This window comes from Heteronotia binoei, chromosome 2, assembly GCF_032191835.1.
Source record: "Heteronotia binoei isolate CCM8104 ecotype False Entrance Well chromosome 2, APGP_CSIRO_Hbin_v1, whole genome shotgun sequence".
Lineage (NCBI taxonomy): Eukaryota > Metazoa > Chordata > Lepidosauria > Squamata > Gekkonidae > Heteronotia > Heteronotia binoei.
This window is the reverse complement of record NC_083224.1, coordinates 151,288,799-151,307,922: the sequence shown is the minus strand read 5'-3', so window position 1 is coordinate 151,307,922 and position 19,124 is coordinate 151,288,799. Positions and strand designations below refer to the sequence as shown.

General features: G+C 40.9%; 1 protein-coding gene across 1 annotated transcript in view; it reads right to left on the bottom strand.

Moving 5' to 3' along the window:
- Positions 1 to 19,124, bottom strand: part of ABCA4 (ATP binding cassette subfamily A member 4) — a 179,447-nt gene that overhangs the window by 63,275 nt on the left and 97,048 nt on the right. The window contains exons 17-19 of the mRNA XM_060232234.1: positions 17,275 to 17,479; positions 11,677 to 11,775; positions 6,093 to 6,299 (exon numbers count right to left, since the gene is read on the bottom strand). Of these exons, the coding sequence (XP_060088217.1) occupies positions 6,093 to 6,299; positions 11,677 to 11,775; positions 17,275 to 17,479 (511 nt within the window). The remainder of the gene's footprint in view (positions 1 to 6,092; positions 6,300 to 11,676; positions 11,776 to 17,274; positions 17,480 to 19,124) is intronic.

The following is a 19,124-nucleotide window of genomic DNA, read 5'->3' as shown; positions in this document are numbered from 1 at the left end:
CTCTGTTGAGTTACATCTCAACTCACAGCAGGATATGTGAAGCAACAGTGATGGTCGAGACAGATGACCACTTTTAATGGGTCGTGTGTGACGAAGACCACTGTTGGCTGTCAAGAACTGTCAGGACCCTGGGAAACCAGACCCAAACCTGTACTCTGCTCTCAAATGTTAATGCAAAACCAGCACTGACTCCATTTTCTGATGTGAGCTCTTGTTAGACAGGGAAGGCAATCTGGAAGGCTCCAAACTTAACATCCAGATTTACAGCAAACTGATTTTACTTTTAAATTTTTTTCATGAAGGAACTGCCCTAAGCTTACAGGAATCATGTCAGTCAAAAGGCAGTCAGTGTAAAAATGTGCCCTAACACTTCCCACCAGCCAGTTGGTATGATGGACAGTACCTCTGTATGCCCCTTTTGGTGTAGATTTGAACTGTTTGAAAATGACAGACAAGTGAATAAAAACTGCCTTTGTCGAGTTTAGTTTGGCTTCAAATTATGTTATTTTTAAATCTGGCTTTTCAAAAACACATCCAGTTCAGTTGTCAACTGAGCTGCCTAAAGGTTATTGGTTAAAAAAGGGAATGTCAGGTATTTTTCCCACTAAGAGGCAAGCCAACCCTGGTAGCATTTTCAGAGTTTGCGAGAAACTGAGAGATGAAAAGCGAAATAAGCCATGATAACAAGGTGCTAAGAAAACATTTGCTAAAGTGACCTTTAGTTAATAGTGGGCTAGTTCTTTTTTGAAGGACTGTCCTGATTTTATGCATTCCATAATGCGTGCATCACCGTGTTAAGATGAGCCCCAATGATACCTCAAACCATGTAAAGGGTTTTTAAAGCTAAGTGCATAGTTTGCTGTCAAAAACAGAAACTCCAATTTTGCAAAAAGATTGGCACCTGAACCCCAAGTAGACTACTTAAAAATGTTACTTACATAATGGCCACTCCCTTAGCCAAAATTACACATTAAGTAGACACCAAAATGACTGCCCTTCACTGCAGAGGTAATTTAAATACCAGTTAATCCTCTTAACTTTCCACTCAGGATTTTCTTGATCACTCAGTTTAGTCCTCTACAGCAACATTACATGCACTGCAAAAAATAGAAGGGTAGGCAGGCCATGAGCTCACAATTCTTGTCTTCACCTATGCAAGTTCATGAGAATGGAGCCAACATGCATAGGAAGGGGGAGCCCACCCATGTACACGTCCTATGCCCAATAACACTGTTCTGTTATGATTTTGGTTGGGATGGTGGGATATAAATCAAAGAAAAGAAATAAATAAAACTGTGCATAATGTGATATTGAGTTATGCATGATCCTTTTAATATATGTGCTTGACATTTTTGTGTAAACAGAGCAGTGGGTGTATATGATAGATAGATAGATAGATAGATAGATAGATAGATAGATAGATAGATAGATAGATAGATAGATAGATAGATAGATAGATAGATAGATAAATTTATTGTCATTGTTCTCAACAAAAAGAGAGCAACGAAATGAGGTGCTCTTCCACAAACATACCAACACATCAAACACACATATTCATAAACTATTTAAATACATCTAAAACCATTAAAACTATTTAAACCATTTAAATACATCTAAAACATATTTCAACTTCAGTACACAAGACTGGAAACCCAGATGTTTGAAGGTACATGCTCACATGTACCAAAGCTGGAAATACATGTCCATTATCCTCTTCACACAAACTGGTGACCACATGTATTGGGAGGATCATGTGTAGTGCAATCACATGTAGATGAAGCACCAAAATTTTAAAGGCTGATGTATTCTATGCTCATGAGCCAGTAATTGCATGTGGCAAGGGAAACATCATACTAAAGTTGTGTAGAAAAATACTTTATTGGGATTCTTCAGCTATTATTTCAGCAAAATATACATTTAACTATCTTTTCAGCTATCCAATATAACTGGAAAATATTTGGGATTTTTCAGGACCACCTGAAAACCACAGTTAAAGGGTGTTTAAAGGGGCTGTGATCCGTTTAAACATCCTTCAATTGTGGCTATCAGGCAGTCCTGAAAAATCCCGAATATTGTCAGCTACATTGGATAGGTGAAAACATATTTAAATGTATATTTGGGGGTTTTCAGGACTGCCTGATAGCCACAGTTGAAGGGTGTTTGAAGGGATCAAAGTCAATTTAAACCCCATTCCAAGTGATCTTGTAGCTTGGAGAAGGTGTTTAAAGGGACTGCAAACCTTTTAAATGCCTATGGAGTGAATGTACAGCTCTCAGAAGGTATTTAAAGAGACTGCGATCCTTTAAATGATTTCCCCCCCATTGGAAACAATGGATGATGGAGGCACCTTCTTTGGTGGCCCATAGAATTGAACTTCCTGGTCCAATGTTTTTGAAACCTGGGGTTCTTTTGAGGAAAGGCACCAGCAGCTATGTTGCAAATTTGATATCTCTACCTCAAAAACAGCCCTCCCAGACTTTCAGATATCCCAGATCGATTCCCCATTATACCCTATGAGAACCACTGACTGTAATGATCCCCATAAGGTATAACAGAGCTGCGGGGGGGGGGGGGGGATGGATATCAGGATTCCTGAAAAATCACAAATCTGAATACCATATGGGCTATTGGGATTTGGACATATCAAGTAACGCCAATATTTTTCTGGTCCAATATTTCTGAACATGAAAAAAATACTTTTTTTTTTTTGCATACTCTTACATTGAACTCATGCCCATTCCCCCTTGTATGTATGTGGAAATCAATGTCATGTGTAAAGGGCTTCTGAAACCTTGGAACTGAAGTAATGGATGATTCTGTTTCTGAGCAGTCATTGAAGAAGAAAATTGCTGTTGGATGGGTATTTCCAATTGAAAGGGGATTCATGAGTATTTGTTCACATCTTCCCCTTTTCATACGTAAACCAAGGGTTGAAGTCTTTTTAAAATACATGATAGAACATGCAGATGTGAGTAGCTAAACCCTGTCTTCTCCTTCACTTTACCTCATTGCACTCTGTTGTTTGAAGATCAATTCATTTCCAGTATCAAAGTCACACTAGGAGAGAAATGCCTCAGCCCACACAGTGCCATAAAGTGAGAGTGAACTATCCTCATCTACCTGACACCTTTTTAGTGACCTCCCCACAGTCTATCTTTCCTATTATACCTGTGAACAAGACATGGCATGAGAATAAATACAAGTGGTGATCCCACAGTCTAATTTGGCCCATATACCATAGAGTTTGGGCTTGGTGGCAGGCTGAGTGTGAAATAGGTGTGAAAAACCTCAGCTTGAGACCCTGGAGAGCCGCTGCCAGTCTGAGAAGACAATACTGACTTTGATGGACCGAGGGTCTGATTCAGTATAAGGCAGCTTCATATGTTCATATGAGTCTGCAAATGTTTAAAGCAAAATTTAAAATGCCTCAGTATTATTACATGATTTTCTTTTGTGAACATAGGTGATTACTAACAAGTCCATATTCAGGTAAAGCCACGTATACACAATTTCTTGACATTAGTTGTTGTAGATTTTCAGGGCCATATGGCCATGGTCTTGGCATTGAGAGACCTGATGTTTAGCCAGCAACTGTGACTGGCATCCTCAGAGGTATAACCCAAAAAACTGGAGTTCTCTCTGGGTCATAGTGAACTCCAGCTGTGAAAGCCTTCGACAACATAATTTCTCTACAGTAGCTGGTTAATGGCTACTGTTATACAGCTGGTATAAATAACTGCAACCAAAAGTGGTTGAATACCATCACATTAATTACTAGCAATAAGTAAACTATGGAAAATCTTGACCATACATTAAAAAACACAACTCCCTCCCCAGACCAAATAATAAGCATTTTCACAACCCTCAGGGTTTAATTACTAAGGGGGGGAAACACCCTGCAGTCAGTGGCTCCTTATCACTGGGGCTACCTTGCCTTATCGCCATAGGATTCTGCTATGCTTTCTTAAAGATGGCTAAAAGTAAATTTATATATTCAGGAGAATCAAATTATAAAGATTTTCCTGGATTATACCTACTGCAAGTGGGAAAAATACATTTCCTAGCACTTCAGGAAGAACATTCACCTTGTCTTCCTTATTTAATAATAATAATAATAAGTTTTTATTTATATCCCGCCCCCCCACCAAGGCAGGCTCAGGGCGGCTCACAAGACATGGTATGTACCGTGATTATAATAATACAATTCATATAATAAAATGCAATTAATAAATACGGTTAAAACAGTTACATAAATATTTAAAAACCACAATAAATTAGGGATGCTACATTACAGTAATATATATATACAGTAATATATATATATATCCAGATGGCCAGATGTCACTTTCAGGGTTGCACCTTATAGGCTTGTTGAAAAAGGACAGTTTTACAAGCCCTGCGGAATTGGTTAAAGTCCCGCAGGGCTCACACTTCCTCCGGTAGCTGGTTCCACCATTGGGGAGCCATTATTGAGAAGGCCTGCTCCCTCGTTGCTTTCACTTTGGCCTCCTTTGGTCCAGGGATTTTTAAGAGATTTTGGGAACTAGATCTCAGTGCTCTCTCGGGAACATATAGAGAGAGGCGGTCCCTAAGGTAGGCAGGTCCTCAGCCATATAGGGCTTTATTTATTTATTTGGGATTTATATCCCGCCCTTCCCACGAATGGCTCAGGGCGGCTTTAAAGGTAATAACCAGCACCTTGTAGCGAACTCGGAACACAATTGGAAGCCAGTGCAGCTCCCTCAGCCCAGGCTGCACATGTTCCCACTGAGGTAGTCCCACTAACAGCCTGGCCGCCGCATTCTGCACTAGCTGCAGTTTCCAAGTTCGGCACAGGGACAGCCCCATGTAGAGGGCATTGCAGTAGTCTAATCTCGAGGTGACTGTTGCATGGATCACTGTTGCTAAATCGCTACGTTCCAGGAAGGGGGCCAACTGCCTCGCCCTTCTAGGTGGAAGAAGGCGGATTTAGCAGTGGCTGCTATCTGTGCCTCCATTGTCAAGGATGGCTCCAGTATCACTCCCAGGCTCTTGACCCTGCGCACTGGTATCAGTGATGCACTGTCGAAGGCCGGTAGGGAGATCTCCCCTCCCAGCCCGCCGCGACCCATGCAAAGGACCTCTGTCTTCGTTGGGTTCAGCTTCAACCCACTCAGCTTAATTCAGCCTGCCACGGCTTGCAGCGCCCGGTCCAAATTTATAGGGGCGTCGGCAGTCCAGCCGCCCATCAATAGATAGAGCTGGGTGTCATCAGCGTACTGATGGCAACCCAGCCCATGTCTCCGGGCGATCTGGGCAAGGGGGCGCATAAAGATATTAAACAACATTGGGGAGAGAACTGCCCCTTGAGGAACCCCACAATTAAGTTGGTGTCTCTGGGACAGCTCTCCTCCAACCGCCACCCTTTGTCCCCGACCTTCAAGGAAGGAGGAAAGCCACTGTAAGGCTAGCCCCCGAATTCCTGCGTAAGCGAGGCGACGGGTCAGCAGCCGATGATCGACCATATCGAACGCAGCCGATAGGTCTAACAACAGCAATACTGCCGAGCCGCCTCGATCCAGATGTCACCGGAGATCATCCATGAGGGCGACCAACACTGTCTCCGCCCCGTGGCCTGGGCGGAAGCCAGACTGGTATGGGTCCAAGGTTTTTGCATGATTTTTTTTTTGTATGCAGAATCTTTTGCTTCTGGGTGGATATTCAAACATGAGATCTTACACCAGCAGCCTGACATGACAAAGTCCTGAATTAAAGCTTTACCTTGATTCTGCTGTCTAGTAAACAGGCCCTCAGATATCATTCTTGATGATTACAGAATTATATGTTTTCAAGCCAGCTTTTTAAATTAAAAAGTCACATACATGAAAAAGTTATATCAAATTGGGTTACTAGTAATAGCCCTTTAAAAAATTGCATGATGGTCGAACAGTACATTGGCCCATGGACAATAAAGTAACACACCTTTGCCTAACTACACCTGCTGACAGGTAGATGCAATGTAGACATTCATGAATTGATACTGAAAAAGCAGTTTACAATTCAAATATATGGCACATAAGAGTCATAATTATGTCTCTTTCCTCTCTCCTTACTATTCATTTCAGCTTTGTCTTTTGTCTCTGATGCAAAGATCTCCTGTTCGCTGGGTTCTTTTGTTCTTTTGCGTTTACATGCATTTTCTTTACCGTTCTTCTTCCTCTGACTGTCATCCCCACTGGCAGACTCATCTGGCACACTTTTTCTCGCCTCTTCTTCTGTAGACTTTGAATGGACACTGCTTGCCTTCTCTGAAATTTTGTCTAGGTTAATCAAAAGATAAGATTCTTTAAAGTCAACCTTTGCTGCCAATAAGATAGCCCTTATTGTTACAAAATGGTTTTTATAGCACCTTAGAATAATGGATTGGTTCACACATTACAAAGACCTTGTTTGCAGATCAGGACTGCGGCACGTACACATAGTACATTTAAACCTTCCCTTCCTACACGATTTCCTTGACCTGAAATGCTCACTAGCACCTGCTATTGGTCCTGTTGGGGCAACTGACATATACTGAGGGCTGTGCATAAAGTTTCCCATATCAGTACATAGCTGCTCCCAGGGGCCATTTCAGGTTTGGAAAATGGCACAGAGGGAAGGCTTAAGCCCTGGTTTCCTAAGTGCTATGGTCCCGATAGTAATTGGGCTCATGTGTGCCAGAGAATTAAATTCTCATCATTAAATTCTCAGATTCTGTACAGTGACAGACAGTCCTTGTGTCCACCACCTTTGCAATATATGAATCAACCCTAATTTTGACTTTAGGAGCATGAACTTTTGAAGGCTACAATCCACTTTGTTAGACAAAACAGTGGCCGAACAATAACAAGCATTAAAAGGACAGTTTTTTAAAATTTTTAAGATATTGTTCCAGTGGAATCTTTAGCCTGAAAAAAAAATCCTATTATGAAAATTACCTGCTTCCTATTTAGAGCTTTACTGTCGAGTTATAATACTTAGAGGTTCAATATGAAATGTTATTTAGAAGAACCAAGAGTTAACAGTTTAATTTCTGAAACAAATAACTTATCTTCTGCTCAGTTACATGGGAAAATATCTTATTTTCCTGGTTGCTATGATGACCCACTAGCCCCAACTTGTTATTTTTAGATATTTATATCCCCACTTTTGTCCCCAGTTGGGATCCAAAGTAGATTTCAACTTTATCTTTGTCTCTTTATTTACTTGTCTATAACTGACTATAATTAGGTTATATTAAAATCCTATTAAAATTGTTCCTCTCTTGGAAAAACAAACAATCTGGCATAGTAGTAGGGTTAAATAGCAATATTTCTTTGGAGGCAACTGGGAAAAATGGGCTGCCAGAAATGTATGCACCTTAGATTTTAAAGATTTGCTTGACTAGTAAGCCTTTTTTTATAATAGACTTGCTATGTCTTTTTATAATACAAGATTTATTATGTGAACTACAAAATGTGCAGAACTTTTGACTTCCTATTTTGTCTAGCAATATTTAGGGATATGTGTCTCCAAGATTTAAATGTATTATGAGACTTTTTTCCCAGAAGGCTAGGGTTTTTAATGGAGAGGTGGGAAAGTTTTGTTCCTAAATTCCAATGATTGTAAGTAAGGCTTGGGTGACAATATTGAAATATGGATAGTATTCTCTTTACAAAATTGTTTCCTATTTGGCAAATACTGAATTCATAGTGTACTTACTGCTTCAGTGACCTGGGTGTGTTTTGCATTCCTATTAAGACCTTACTTCAGTTTACTGCAAAATATGGTGAAAAGAGGCAGCTTGCCTTTGGCTGCAATGAATCAGTCTTTTTCCTTTTACTGTTTTACTGCTAATGTGCTTACTGACATAGTCTCTGAAAATAAGTTTGTCCACTTTTTCTGCTGTTAAGAATACCATTCCTGATCCCGTTTGTATTTTCCTTTAGTCCATATCTTGGCTTCTGTATATGTGAAGGAGAAAAGGAATCTGAATGCTTGTCTCTATCAATAGGAGCTTGGTGACAGTCGCTATCCCTGGGGACATCTTTCTTTGACTTTGGTGAGAGAGCTCCTGAACGTCTCAGGTACCTTGCTTGCTCCCTAACAGATCAGTTGCCAAGCACACATGCCCAAACCTGGCACCCCATTTTGTTTGGTATTCAGGGCCAGTTGTCACTTGGATGAATCCTCGTTTGCTTCCAAACAGACACTTCCATTTAATTACTCTCAGCATTCCACATTAAAGATACATCATCGGCTTCCAATTTTGAGATATTTATTTCCTTTGCTATGTCCCCCCCCCCCAAAAAAAAATTAAACCAAACAAATGGTAACCATATAAACAAAGCCTGTTATTCCTGTTTGGTCCTCAAATCTGTTAAACATTTTAAATATGCTGAATGCTAATTTACTACTTACTCTCTGCCTATATGTATGGACTGGTTATTTCCATTTCATTGTATCTGAAGAAGTGTGTGTGCACACGAAAGCTTATACCCTGAATAAAACTTTGTTGGTCTTAAAGGTGCCCTTGGACTCAAACTAGAGAAATGTCAGCCAGATGAGTCAAGTAAACTGCTATATTGTATGGGATGAAATTACTGTTTAAAACGGAAGTTCATAATATTTTTAATCAATCTCCTGATTTTTAATCAGGCTTCATCTAGTCCAGAGTGCAAAAAACAAAACAAAACCCAAGTGAGGGTTTATTTTTGCACTCTGGATCAGATGAACTTCTGGAGTTCAAAAACTGAAATTCTTTTATAAATATAGCCACAACAACAAATCAAGCATAGGTAACCTCTACCACATGTGCCCAAACCTGGCACCCCATTTTGTTCTGCATTCAGGGCTGTAGTGATTCCCTGTGGCACTGGCAATACCTGTGGGACTCACCATGCTTCCAGTGTGTCCGGCCAACTATAATTTCCAACACCCCCCCCCCCAATTTGCCAACATAATCATAAGTAGAGACATTGCAGCTTTGGAGACATTTGGACCAAAAACATTGCCAAAAACAAAAACATTGTCGAACATTTGGACCAAAAACTATAAAAGGTGCTTCTACCATCTCTTGTATCCCTCCAATTTTCACAAAGCTTTACCTAAATCTTTCTCAGTAATTTATAGCCTTGTACTACTTCTCTGATAGCAGCCAGGAAGAAAAGGCAAGGAAGAAAACACATCAGGAGTAATAACCATCTGCCATCATTGAGAATTCCTCTCACAGTGTGTCCAGTGGGAAAACTGTACTTTCAGCCAGGAACATAACAAAATCTAAAGCCTTTTCAGATGGAACAATGTTGCTGCCTCTTTTCTCTCTGACCCTAACATGTGTAAAGACTGGGATGGGGCTGGTGGGAGAAGTTTCACAGTGTTTGTAGAGGGGATTAGCTCCCTGCTGGCCTAGAAGTACCTTCATCTGCTGAGAACCAGATGCAAACAGCCTGTCGGGGATGATGAAGTATTATGGTGGTGATGAGTAGAATGGCTGTGCAAATAACAGATTTTCTTTCTCCCCTTATAACCCCTCCATCTCTGTGGTATAGCAGCCATTTGTTATTGTGGATTTGTGGATTGTTGATAAACAGATCCCACAAAGGGCAGTTTGCTTATGCATCTCTTCCAGACATCGGAACCACCAAATTGGTTTAAAGTTTTTGAGAATACAATGGGGCTGTCTGCCATAGGATTTCCTTAATTAAAACTAGTTTTTAAAGTTCCACACTGTTAAAACACACACATGCACACTATGGTCAGTTTGCCCATCCAAAGTACCTTCGACATGCCATGTTCCATCTGTCACCAGGAATATAATTGTGAGCGGAGGACATAACATGGACTGGGTAGATGTATTTGTGGATACATCTATGACTTCTTGGCAGCCATTGCACGGAAGCTCAAAAAGGTGCTGCCTCAACTGATGAAATCACTGCCAGGAAGCAACAACTGTAATAATAACTGAACCAAGCCCTCCATGAAATTGTGGGCCTGAGAGGCTGAGAACGGCTTAAGTTGCCTCACAAAGAGTGTCTGAACTTGGCTACAAGCTACTTGATGAAAAGTTAAATGGACTTACTAATACATTGCAGAGGCACATACAAGAACCTCAGTATATAGGGGTGAGTTTCAATGGAGAGCTGGGGTTGATTTGAACTTTATAGCGCCCAAAATGAAATTGTTTCTTTGTAATGAAAAAAACACACACATGAAAATGGCAAGTGTTGGAAATTCATGCTTGACTTTGTGTTCCCTGTGGTGTATAAATTCATGTGACTATTTGCCACCAGTATTCATGCTTTTTCCATGTACAAAAGCTGATGTTGAATACAACGCAACCCCTCTAAAAACATGATGCACACACAAATCGTTGTGGGTAATTTATATATGAATGGCACACCTGGGAGGGGGGGGCAAATCTTCTTATGTGAGTAAACATGGTAACTAAGTTTATAATTTGGCCCTCAGTGCAACCCCAAATGGAACAGCAGCTGCTAGGCTAAAAGCAATAGACTTATATGTCCCTTTTATAAAATTGTTCCTTTTGAAAGCATGTTATGAGGGGCTCCTACTGGTCAGTTCTGAGATGTGTCAGACCAGCAAACAGAAGGCAAGATGGTCTGCAGTTGATGGACAAGTGGCTGAACAAAACTGGCAAGGCTGTCCCAGAATCCAGGATGTTGCCAAGATCTTTTTTGAAAAAGCAGGAAACAACTGGCTGTACTATTTAGTGCAATGATGGGTTCTGTGCAGCACTTCTTTTACAGTCAATAGGCAGGCACACTTGTGTGAAACAGATGGAGAAATATTGCTTCTTTGTTTCAGTTTGGGTCTGCACCACAGGGTGGGTGGAAAAATATTCTTTCTACTTCCTGCAGAACTCTGCTGAAGTGCTTTGACTACAAGGTGAAAACATGGGAAGACAGCAAGAGATGGCATGGCAACTAAAGGGGCTCTGGCCCACCTATGAGCAACAGGCTTCAGGCAAAGACATCACTTGCCAGCTCAATAGATTAACTGTGATGGGCCAACATAGCATGGGGACATCAGCAGATTTTCAGGGCAGGGGGGTGGGGGAAATGACAGAATGATTCTTGCAAGATCCATGTATCATCCTTCTGGCCTGGCCTTCCTTCAAGAAGCTCACGGGAGTGCAAATCTCCCTTCCTCCATCTATTCTCACAAACAATGCCATGAGGCAGGTTAAGATGAGAAAGAGTGACCCAATGAGCTTCACAGACTTGGGTTTTATCGGCCTTAGTCCAAAACTCTTATCAGTATGTCACAGTAGCTAGTGAAATATTACCTGATCTTGATAGCTACTCTAGTGAAAGCCCAGTTAAGTTCAGAATCATACTCATTGGTTCAAAGTTGAGCCACATCACATCACAAAAGCCCTTCTATCTCCAGACACATCAGAAGAGAGACACGTGATTCACAGGCTGCTACTTAAGCATAATTTAGGAGGATTTCAGACAGAACACTGACTCACTCTCCAACAACAATTTAATAATAGAGGGCCACTCAGAGTTCAAAGCCACCTGCTAAGATTCCCACTGTATGTCTGCGTCTAATCTCTTCAATGGCTCCCATAATGAATGCAAGAGTGCATTCACCTCTAAACGGATCAATGGTTCTGAAGTTATTTCCGACCATCAGCTTTCCCAAACAACTCACCCTCAGCAGTTGCTGTTTTCTCAGCCTTTAGACGTCCAGATCCACGCCAGTAAGATGGCTGCAAAGGGAAATACCAAGGCCGTGGTATCCCGTAGTCTCCTAAAACAAAAGCAAGTTGGTAGGGTGCACAATCTTCTTTGTATTTTGCCATGGGGAAGAACCCATCTATGCAAATCTTACACTGGCAACAATTACTTGCCATTTCATTAGCAAGAAATGTAGCTAGCTGCATGTTAGATGTTCTAACAAAGCACAGACACCCACCACACTACCCACCACAGACCAGCCTTGGTTCTGAAAAAAACAAATTCAGCCTCGAAAGGAGAAAAGGATATATACATTATCTATAGCTCCTTTGAAATGACTTTTGTTTTCAAAACTGAATTTCATTAAAGAATTAACCCCTCCTCAGCCTAGAGATGGTTTCAAGCTTTAATAATGCCTCAAAGTCCGCCTGAGGATAACTATGAATGTAGACATTCCTAGTACTCATTATTAGCTATTACATCATCAGTTCTAAACAGCATACTCTATTGCATTTAACAACAAAGAGCATGGATTCTAACTAAAGAATCCTAAACTTGACTTTTATTTTAAAATTTGGCAGACAAAAGAAGCAATTGAAGACAAAACAGTCCAGATAGTTTAACCATTGCACAACCTGACCCCACCTTGGTAGCTCATGAATTCCCACCACTGGTCTTAACCACAGTTCAGTATTACATCAGCAGCAATGCCAACCACAGTTAAGGCTAACAGGGGTGCTACTAAACATATTCCTAGTGAGGCAAAGAGTTTCCCTGATCAGGTTTGCATGCGTTCAGCATCTCATCGAAACTGTGCTGTAATCTACTTAAAGTATGCATACTTAGTACACCAGAGTTCTCTGGATCTCTCATTTGCAAACAAAGCAAGGATTGCTCCACAGTATAAAACAAGATGCTGAGCCCAAGCAAAGAAGCAGCATTATTTTTTTATCAGGCCTAAAATACGAAACCAGAATTTCAAATAGGCATTGCCAGCCTCCAGGAATCACATTTATCTCCAAAATACAGAGTCAGTTACCCTGGAGAAAATGGCTGCTTTGGAGGGTGGGCTCTATACCCCTCTGAGGTTCCTTCCCTCCCCAAACCCCACCCTCTTGAGGCTCCACTCTCTACAAATTTCCTAACCCAGAGTTGGCAAACCTAATTTCGATTTTTGAGCCCCAAAACAGGCCCTGGAATTCTCTTCAATCCTCATCTATTCTTTGTAAGAATATTTATGGAAAGTTTCCTTGGCACCAGAAAATCACTAACTTAGCATATTGTAAAACAGGGGTGGGGAACTTTTTTTCCCCCAAGGGCCATATGGATATTTATAACATCATTTGCGGGCCATAAAAAATTATCAACTTAAAAAACAGTGCTCTGCCAAGGGAGAATGATTCAGGCCAGCAAAATTAATGCAAATAATTGTTTTTCTATTTGAAGTCATGTGGGGACAGCCTAATCTGGCACACACACATACACACGGCCTGTCGCCCTAGGCAAATGCATAGGCCCAGGGCTTTTTTTGTAGAAAAAGCCCAGCAGGAACTCAGTAGCATGTTAGACCACATCCCCTAATATTAGCATATTAGGTCACACACTCATTAGCATATTAGGCCACACCATCTGGGATAATCAAGTGCAAACTGAACTGTGACAGTAACTTTTCCAGGCCCTGCAGCAATTCTGGCAGGCCAGCCAGGCCCCAGGGAGGCTGCCGCACAGTATATCTGGTCCCTGTGATCCCTGCCTGGCCCTGGGAAGGCTGCTGCACATCACGGCTGGGCCCCACAATCCTCCCTGGCCAGCAAAGCCCCAGAGAGGCTGCTACATGGCTCGGTTCGGCCCAGCAATCCCCGAGGGCCACACCAAGTGACCTCGAGGGCTGCATATGGCCCTCGGGACGGAGGTTCCCCACCCCTGTTTTTAAAGGTAAAGGTAGTCCCCTGTGCAAGCACCAGTCATTTCTGACTCTGAGGTGATGTCGCATCACGATGTCTCCTTTTATTAACAGCTTTTCTTGCTACTATGCTGGGATGATTAATTGGTATCTTATCATTTATTCCTTGTAAGAATGTTTATGGAAAATTTCCTTGGTGGTAGAAAACCACTAACTTAATTATGAACAAATAAATTTTCCATAGGCTGTGTCTCCAAATATCGAACTGTCTGTCTGTCTGATGCAGAACCATAGGCTTTACTATCTACTGAAGTGTGTGTTCTATTTTATTCCATTATATTGTTTGTATATTTGTAAATAAACAGATGATACAAAGACATAATAAATTTTCAGTACTCTGTTATCCAAAGGAAATAAAACACTTTGGTATTGCTCCTGGGTTCCTCACCACTCAGGTTACACAAATACTGATAGATTTTGTTCCCTACATAAAATTATAATTTAAACGAACAGTTGTATATTTTTCTTGGCATACATTTAGGTAAACAGTGCCACTGTGAGAACTGATCCCTTTTTAAATCTTATCTATATTTTGGGGGTTTCCGCCTTTCTGGTCAGTTTAATCACAGGTGATCTCAACTGCTTATTTCTTCCTGGTGGTTTTCTAAATAATACTTTTGGGTGTTATGATTTCTGAGATAATTTTATGAGTACTGGATGTTCATTAGAATTAGGAACGTAAGAAGAGCACCGATAGATCAAACAAAGAGTGCACGGAATCCAGCATCTTGATACGAACAGTTCGGTGCTTCTAGAAAGCCCGCTGACAGGGCATGAAGCCAACAGCCTTACTCTGTTTGATTGTCAACAACTGGTATTTGGGATTTCCCCCCGCCCCGCCCCAAAGCGCATACTTCTCTTTCATCTCATTCGCCATTTTGTTGACCCTTCACCTCATTTGGAAGATATCTTGCTGGAAATAACAATACACTTGGGTTTTTGCAATCCTGAACAATTTGATATCTTCCACAAATTAAAGTACCTCACTGCTTACTACTGAGTTGCCAATACAGATTCTTGGGGAACTTCAATTGTAACTTCCTTTTCTGTTTTTTTGGTTTTTTTGCACAAACGGACTGTTTATTCCTATCTAAAAAGAATCCACAGCCAGAGTTGAAAAAAGTCTTATAGCCAAACTAGAGTTGGAACCAGTGGGATACTTTCATATTCAGAAGGATTTTTATGTGCAGAGTATATAGAGTCTCCCTGCCCTGCTGCTTACTACTTCTGGGGGCATTTGGGGCTGCAATAGGTGGAGGAGGCAAAAAAGTTGGAAATCCATCATGGAAACACTCCATTGGAACATAGTCTGGGTATTGCTCAGGAGTTCTGTGGTCAGGATCTGCCTTTTTAAAAAGATAGTTCAAAGGAGCCATCATGTGGAACAAATCAAACCCAGAAAGCAGTTTTAATATGTTTAACTCTTGCTTCCAGTGATATTCTTCTGACCTAAATTGTCCTCCCCCTAAAAGTTATTTCCACTCAGAGACATGTACAGGTTGTATGTTTTCCCCCATTAGATATATATCAGGCTTGAGGGGAGGAAAATTTAGAGTGAGGAAACAGTGCAAAGGGAAAGGTTAAACACTCCCTTTCTTTCTTTTTGTGCTGCTACTCTGACCTGATTTAGCTAATCTGTAATTGCTTTTGACTTTTAAAAAATGAAGGGTTTGGTTACAGAACTCCCACATATTGGTTAATATTTGGTTAAGCCCTTTGGGTTCTGTCCTAGTTGCAGAAGCACACAGCTCAACCTGCATTCCTTTGCTTGTAGCAACACTCAAGAGTGTTGCACTGTTGTATGTTTGACAACTAGTGCAAAAGTCTCATCATAGTCGTCAGCAGGCAGGTGGCAGGTGGGATATTTGTTTCCAAGATGAAGGCTCTCGTGTTTCCATCATTCTTGCAAGGTAGGACTATCAGGTGGTACACCTCTGAGCATGCTGATCACTGTATTGCAACTTCTGTGGTCTCATCTTGATTAGAAAAGTGTAGTGAATCACTGGAGGTTTCTCTGTTGGTCAGGCTTGTCTCACGATCAGTTGTTTCTTCTTCTTTCACATTGGTCACATCAGGATACACAATCTGGCTCTCCGCTTCAGTGTTGCCCCCTCTGAAGCTGGAGTTCCTCTCAGTTTCATCAAAATGTACAGATCTTCTTATTGAGACATTGTTAGTCTTTGGATCCAGAATTCTGTAGCCTTTATATCTGCCTGAATAGCCAACAAAAATGCCTTCTGTGGCTCGGTCATCTAGCTTGGATGATCTTATCTCTTTGGGAACAAAGGCATAGCACTTGCTTCCAAATACTCTTGTGTCCCATAGGTGGTTTATAGCAAAACCAAAGCTGATATGGCATGGTCCCTGTTGCTTTTTTTGACCATCCTATTCTGTCTTTATGTTGCTGTGAGACTAGATTCTCCCCAAAATTTGCCTGTGAGAAATGCACCTCTAAGCATGCACTTCAACATTTCTATGTGGTTTGATTCCTTCTCTCTGCAACAACATTTTGCACAGGGTTATGGGGAACTGTCATTTGGTGTTGGATTCCCTCTTCCCGCAGGAACTCTTCCATAGTGTGAGACAGGTATTCACCACCAATATCCAAATATAGAATTGTTGGATTTCTTCCAAATTTGTTGGACACCATGGCCAAGTATTCTCCGAATCTGTCCAAGGTGTGAGACCTCTCTTTAAGCAAATAAACTATTGTATACCTTTAAAAATTGTCAATTAGATTAAGAAAATACTTGTATATGCTATCTAATTTCCCACAGATGTCAGAGTGGATGACCTCTAGAGGCTCCTTGGTCTTCATCTAGCTCTGTTTTGGAAATGGCTGGTTGACTGCCTTTGACTGCAGGCAGCGATTACATATAGGGGTAGAATTTTAAGTGATGGGAAGATACAAAATTGCTTTATTCAACTTTTCTGAGCTAGAACAAATTTTGAATAAAAGACAAAACTTTCTTGTTCTGCACACAGATACACTGCACAGTTCAGCTGCATCGTTTGTTTGTTTTTTAAAAAACCTATCTAAACTGAAAATCAATTGTAACAGGTGATCTTTAGTTTGGCAGATACGATCTTTCATGGTGCTTTGTTTTGACTTTTCTATGCACATAATATGTGGCCAGACAAGTTTCTTGAAATGCATGGAAATGCGAGTTTCTCTCCTTCAAACAGACACATTGATTGGGATAAAGTGTCCCCTGAAGCTCCTTCAGAGCGTTGTTCCTGTGCACTAGGGAATTCCTTGCATTTTATAGTGGCTTGTTGGGTGCAAGGTGGGGGATGCACAACAAATGCATAGGATTGCACTACAAATTTCTCTGCACACTCAAACACTTCAGGCCTAGCAATGTTCATGAGGTTGAATCCCAACCAATACACACACTGGGTTTTTTTTTTTTTTTTTAAAAGAGGTGGAATGTATGATTTAGCAAGCTCAAACTTTACATGTGGTAACTACTAAGTAGGAGCCAAGATATTTTTAACCCCAGTTGTCCACCATTTCTGCTAAATTACTGGAGATGAGATTCCCTCCAATAATAGCAATAGTTACTATACTGTGATTGTCATTTAGAATAGGCAGAGGAAATACCATACCTGGAAAGACATTATCCAGGTACCAAGCAAACAATCCATAGATAAAAGCATCAAAAAGCATCATCTCTATAGAGAGCAAGAAACTGTACTGATCTCCCTCTAGTGGGCTGGTTTGGATGTTATCCCACTGTAGCCCAAGACCTTGTTCTTCGTAGCGTGACAAGTATTCTGTACCAAATCCGAAAGCCACAGGGGAAAGTAAGCTCTGGAAGAAATGGGAAAATGCCATGAATGTACAATGTGGAATACCTTTATGAAATCAGGGGATGGGGGGGGGGGGGAGTCTTAGCCTGTTCATCATTTTTCTACAAACATTCCATTCAACTTGTTTTTAAGAATTTCTATAACTAATTTTGGACTTCACCATGCTCAGATGCTTCCATTAATTCATGCTAATCTTTTCCCTCTTCTTTCAGATAACCCATGTTTGAGCAACTTAATATTAAAATGTATTTTTAGATAACAGAAAGCACAGAAACCCCAGCTCTTTACCATCCTCGAAAATTCTTTGCTGTAAGATGCAGATGTGTAAAATAAAACTGCCTAGATAGCAGGGTAATTAATGCCAGGAAAAGCCAGTCCAGTTTTACAGTTTTTACTCTAATCTAGTGTAACCAAGGGTACATAAAAGGCTATCTATCCAGCCACAGCAAAACTCACTTATAACACTATTGAAAGTGATTTACAGATCCATGGATCTGTTTTTAAAGCCTCAAGTCATGTGGGAGATAAAATGTTCTCTGTGCATGTGTGGGTAAAATTCCTAAGCAATTTTTTCTTTTCCTTCAGTTATGTGACAATATGCTTGATAGACTGGCTGCAGGCTCTATTTAACTCAGCTTGTTAAAATGCCCAGGAATGCTCACCTGTTCATCTCTGTTAAATAAAGTTTCCATCTAAACGATCAAAAACAATGGCTAAAAGGAATGCTGATGTAATCAGGTACACAACTACATGCTTAAATAGAAGGCAAAAAAAATGCTTAGAAATGCTGATTGTTCATACACAAAATATCTTCTCTCTCAGGTACTACAGGGCCATTCTTGCACAAAAAAAGCTATGTGCATTCTAGTGCTTCATGCATGAATTGTAGTCTTCCTGTGTTCCTATTTGTTCCTGTAGTTCCTTCTAACCCCTTGAAGAGCATTCCCAGGGCTGCAGGACCCAACTGGAGGAATAGCTGTGGGGGGTGGGTGGAGTGAAGAAGGACAAGAAGGTGAAATCGCTCATCCCTCATCTTCTGAAAGTGCAACTGTGCTGGTTGATTTCATCTGATTGTCCCTCCTCACATCAGCCCACTTCTTGGACCTAAAAGAGCCAAGTTATACCAGACCACTGACCCAGATGGCTACTCCTCTGCCCAGCTCAATCCTCTCTATGGATTCCATGACCCTGGGAATGATATTTCCAGGTGCAGTAGTAAGAGAGGGGAATGCAAGAAAACCCTGTGTACCTTCTGTCTATGGATGGTTGGATACCTTCCAGTAAAGGAGATTATGAAAAATTAAATAAATTATACAAATTTGTGTAATTTGTACAGGTTTTTAAATCCAACTTGTTACTGGCACAGAATCTGGATTGCTCAGGTACAGAACTTTGGTTCTTTTAAAAAGTGCAGTGCCAATAAAGCCTTCGTGTTCTTTTGGTGCCACTAGGATTATGAAGATTACAAGCAAGGGAAGAATTAATCCTCAGATCAACTTTTCTTTGCCAGGTGTGTCAAGGACTCTTCAGCAGATGCTTACGCATTGAGATGAAAAAAAAAAACTGGGAATACTGCAAGGATATGAGAAAATGTCAAAATGATAAAGAGCTAGAGACTGACACAGTCAGAGATGGAGAGAAGATGC